The sequence below is a fragment of the Oncorhynchus clarkii genome, unplaced genomic scaffold (genome assembly GCF_045791955.1).
Source record: "Oncorhynchus clarkii lewisi isolate Uvic-CL-2024 unplaced genomic scaffold, UVic_Ocla_1.0 unplaced_contig_11375_pilon_pilon, whole genome shotgun sequence".
NCBI lineage: Eukaryota > Metazoa > Chordata > Actinopteri > Salmoniformes > Salmonidae > Oncorhynchus > Oncorhynchus clarkii.
In genome coordinates this window covers 172,501-177,500 of record NW_027257983.1, presented here as the reverse complement: position 1 = coordinate 177,500, position 5,000 = coordinate 172,501, and the positions used below count along the sequence as shown (strand labels likewise).

Here is a 5,000-nt window from a genome sequence, read left to right as displayed (position 1 = left end):
ATCACACATTGACACCTCTCTCCCCTGTACCTCTCTACCTGCCAGCCTCATCACTATGTCAGCCCCTGTCTGTCTGTCTGTCTGTCTGTCTGTCTGTCTGTCTGTCTGTCTATCTGTCTGTCTGTCTGTCTGTCTGTCTGTCTGTCTGTCTGTCTGTCTGTCTGTCTGTCTGTACTACAGGTAATTCCACTCGACTGTCTGAAAGCACAGAGCTACAGCCTACAGTCTGCAATTATCCCCCCCCCCCCCCTCCCAAAAAAACCACCTTGCATCTGTCCCGTCTGGCTGGCGGTGAAGAGCCCAGAGGAACATCCGATCTCCGTCCCCAGGAGAGACCCATAGTCCTGTTGGAACACTGAGAGAGAGGACATCGCTACAGGTTAATAACCTCTGAAACCCCTGACCTCTGACCCCCTGACCTTTAATCTCTAACACAAACCACAACCATAAGGTTAGTTAACTCCCAATAATGGGGGGGGGGGGCAAGCGGCCGTTGAGGCCTTCTCCTCCATTTCGAAGTAGTCCATCTTCTTCTTCTTCTTGTATATTTGAAAAAGAGGCTCAATCTAATATTGTTGATTTACTGCCACCTCCAGGGCTGAGGTCCTGAACTATATATATTGTGTGGCATTAATTTATTGTGGCCACTAGATGGCGGTCATATAGTTTAAAACCATTAGCAAACCATAGCATCCTATTAGAAGAAGAAGAAGACAATGTTCTGATCATAAGAGTGATCGCTTCCACCCCCCCTACCTCCCTCCCCCCATAAGAATCCCCATCCGGTCGACTACTTTCATCGTTGATGAAAAACGGTTTCTATCCCGTTAAATCTTCTAGATATCTCTATGGACACAATACTACAGTCAATCTACAGTCAGTGTAGACTACAGTATAACCCTTGACCTCTAACCCCCCCCCCCCCCCCCCGCTAACCTAGTGGTCAGCACAGCCTGAACCTCACCTCCAGTGATATCAAACTCACACATAGGGCTCTGGTCAAAAGTAGTGCACTAAATGGAGAAATAGGGCACTAAATGAGAGAAATAGGGCACTAAATGGAGAAATAGGGCACTAAATGGAGAAATAGGGGAGGTCTTTGAGTTGAGATTGAATGGTTGATTGGTTAATTGGTGATTGAATAATGTCCATGATTGGTCGAGTGGTTATTACCTTACCTAAAAGGCTGGGGTTTGGAAATCTCCAGGACTCGTTATATGTGGAATACTGAGGGTGGGAATAGGGACTCCCGGAGAAATCTCCTCCTGGAACAGAAACAGACAGGAACAGTTATTAACTGTTAATAACAGACAGGAACAGAGAGGAACAGAGAGGAACAGAGAGGAACAGACAGGAACAGACAGGAACAGAGAGGAACAGACAGGAACAGAGAGGAACAGAGAGGATCAGACAGGAACAGAGAGGATCAGACAGGAACAGACAGGAACAGACAGGAACAGAGAGGAACAGAGAGGAACAGAGAGGAACAGACAGGAACAGAGAGGAACAGAGAGGAACAGACAGGAACAGAGAGGAACAGAGAGGAACAGACAGAAACAGAGAGGAACAGACAGGAACAGAGAGGAACAGAGAGGATCAGACAGGAACAGAGAGGATCAGACAGGAACAGACAGGAACAGACAGGAACAGACAGGAACAGAGAGGAACAGACAGGAACAGAGAGGAACAGAGAGGAACAGAGAGGAACAGACAGGAACAGAGAGGAACAGAGAGGAACAGAGAGGAACAGACAGGAACAGAGAGGAACAGACAGGAACAGAGAGGAAAAGAGAGGAACAGAGAGGAACAGACAGGAACAGAGAGGAACAGAGAGGGACAGACAGGAACAGAGAAGGACAGACAGGAACAGACAGGAACAGACAGGAACAGACAGGAACAGAGAGGAAAAGAGAGGAACAGACAGGAACAGACATGAACAGAGAGGAACAGAGAGGAACAGACAGAAACAGAAAGGAACAGACAGGAACAGAGAGGTACAGAGAGGATCAGACAGGAACAGAGAGGATCAGACAGGAACAGACAGAAACAGACAAGAACAGACAGGAACAGAGAGGAACAGACAGGAACAGAGAGGAACAGAGAGGAACAGACAGGAACAGAGAGGAACAGAGAGGAACAGACAGGAACAGAGAGGAACAGAGAGGAACAGAGAGGAACAGACAGGAACAGACAGGAACAGAGAGGAACAGAGAGGAACAGAGAGGAACAGAGAGGGACAGACAGGAACAGAGAGGAACAGACAGGAACAGAGAGGAACAGACAGGAACAGAGAGGGACAGACAGGAACAGAGAGGGACAGACAGGAACAGAGAGGGACAGACAGGAACAGAGAGGGACAGACAGGGACAGAGAGGGACAGAGAGGAACAGAGAGGATCAGACAGGAACAGACAGGAACAGAAAGGAACAGACAGGAACAGACAGTAACAGACAGGAACAGAGAGGATCAGACAGGAACAGACAGGAACAGAGAGGAACAGACAGGAACAGACAGGAACAGAGAGGAACAGACAGGAACAGACAGGAACAGAGAGGAACAGACAGGAACAGAGAGGAACAGAGAGGAACAGACAAGAACAGAGAGGAACAGAGAGGAACAGAGAGGAACAGAGAGGGACAGACAGGAACAGAGAGGGACAGAGAGGGACAGAGAGGGACAGAGAGGATCAGACAGGAACAGACAGGAACAGAGAGGAACAGACAGGAACAGACAGGAACAGACAGTAACAGACAGGAACAGAGAGGATCAGACAGGAACAGACAGGAACAGACAGGAACAGAGAAGAACAGAGAGGAACAGACAGGAACAGAGAGGAACAGAGAGGAACAGACAGGAACAGAGAGGAACAGAGAGGAACAGACAGGAACAGAGAGGAACAGAGAGGAACAGAGAGGAACAGACAGGAACAGAGAGGAACAGACAGGAACAGAGAGGAACAGACAGGACCAGACAGGAACAGACAGAAACAGAGAGAAACAGAGAGGAACAGACAGGAACAGAGAGGAACAGACAGGAACAGAGAGGAACAGAGAGGAACAGACAGGAACAGAGAGGAACAGAGAGGAACAGACAGGAACAGAGAGGAACAGACAGGAACAGAGAGGAACAGACAGGAACAGAGAGGAACAGACAGGCACAGAGAGGAACAGAGAGGAACAGACAGGAACAGAGAGGAACAGAGAGGAACAGACAGGAACAGAGAGGAACAGACAGGAACAGAGAGGAACAGAGAGGAACAGACAGGAACAGAGAGGAACAGAGAGGAACAGAGAGGAACAGACAGGAACAGACAGGAACAGAGAGGAACAGAGAGGATCAGACAGGAACAGAGAGGAACAGAGAGGAACAGAGAGGAACAGAGAGGAACAGACAGGAACAGATAAGAACAGATAAGAACAGACAGGAACAGAGAGGAACAGACAGGAACAGAGAGGAACAGACAGGAAAAGAGAGGAACAGAGAGGAACAGACAGGAACAGACAGGAACAGACAGGAACACAGAGGAACAGACAGGAACAGAGAGGAACAGAGAGGAACAGACAGGAACAGACAGGAACAGAGAGGAACAGACAGGGACAGACAGGAACAGACAGGAACAGAGAGGAACAGAGAGGAACAGAGAGGAACAGACAGGAACAGACAGGAACAGACAGGAACAGAGAGGAACAGACAGGAACAGAGAGGAACAGACAGGAATAGACAGGAACAGACAGGAACAGAGAGGAACAGACAGGAACAGACAGGAACAGACAGGAACAGAGAGGAACAGACAGGGACAGACAGAAACAGACAGGAACAGAGAGGAACAGACAGGAACAGAGAGGAACAGAGAGGAACAGACAGGAACAGACAGGAACAGAGAGGAACAGACAGGAACAGAGAGGAACAGACAGGAATAGACAGGAACAGACAGGAACAGACAGGAATAGACAGGAACAGAGAGGAACAGACAGGAACAGAGAGGAACAGACAGGAACAGAGAGGAACAGAGAGGAACAGACAGGAACAGACAGGAACAGAGAGGAACAGTTATTAACCGTTAATAACAGACAGGAACAGACAGGAACAGAGAGGAACAGAGAGGAACAGAGAGGAACAGACAGGAACAGACAGGAACAGAGAGGAACAGAGAGGAACAGACAGGAACAGAGAGGAACAGACAGGAACAGACAGGAACAGAGAGGAACAGACAGGAACAGACAGGAACAGAACAGTAGTAGCGTATCTCTCTCTCCTTCCTCTCCTTTCCTTCCTTTCTCTCACCTTTTCCTTTCATCCTCCTCATCTCTCTCTCTTTCTTTTTCCCCCACAATCCAGCCACCACCCTCACATCAAAACAACATTCCCTGTCCTCTCCTCCTCTCTCTCTCTCTCTCTTTTCTTGTTTTCCTCAAAACCTTTACTCCTCCCCGGGGATACTTCTCCCTGAGCTGACAGTCACTGAGCCCTCCCTCCTTCCCTCCCTCCCTCCCTCCCTCCATCCCTCTGTCTCTCTCCTCCGTTCTGTCCGTTCTGCCTCAGTGATTCACCCCCCCCAGAGAGAGAGAGAGAGAGAGAGCGCGCTAGAGAGAGAGAGAGAGAGAGAGAGCATTGATTTATGAGGATTATAATAGAGTAGACAAAGAAGTGAAGAGAAGAGATGATGAACAGTATTAGAGTCTCCTGTCTGATGAACAGAGAGTCTCCTGTCTGATGAACAGAGAGTCTCCTGTCTGATGAACAGTATTAGAGAGAGTCTCCTGTCTGATGAACAGTATTAGAGTCTCCTGTCTGATGAACAGAGAGTCTCCTGTCTGATGAACAGTATTAGAGAGAGTCTCCTGTCTGATGAACAGTATTAGAGAGTCTCCTGTCAGATGAACAGTATTAGAGAGAGTCTCCTGTCTGATGAACAGAGAGTCTCCTGTCTGATGAACAGTATTAGAGAGAGTCTCCTGTCTGATGAACAGTATTAGAGAGTCTCCTGTCTGATGAACAGA

General features: G+C 48.4%; 1 protein-coding gene across 2 annotated transcripts in view; it reads right to left on the bottom strand.

The window, feature by feature from the left end:
• Positions 1-5,000, bottom strand: part of LOC139394397 (paired box protein Pax-5-like) — a 124,297-nt gene that overhangs the window by 932 nt on the left and 118,365 nt on the right. For both annotated transcript variants that reach the window (XM_071142451.1, XM_071142452.1), the window contains exons 9-10: positions 1,179-1,265; positions 266-355 (exon numbers count right to left, since the gene is read on the bottom strand). In XM_071142451.1, the coding sequence (XP_070998552.1) occupies positions 266-355; positions 1,179-1,265 (177 nt within the window). The remainder of the gene's footprint in view (positions 1-265; positions 356-1,178; positions 1,266-5,000) is intronic.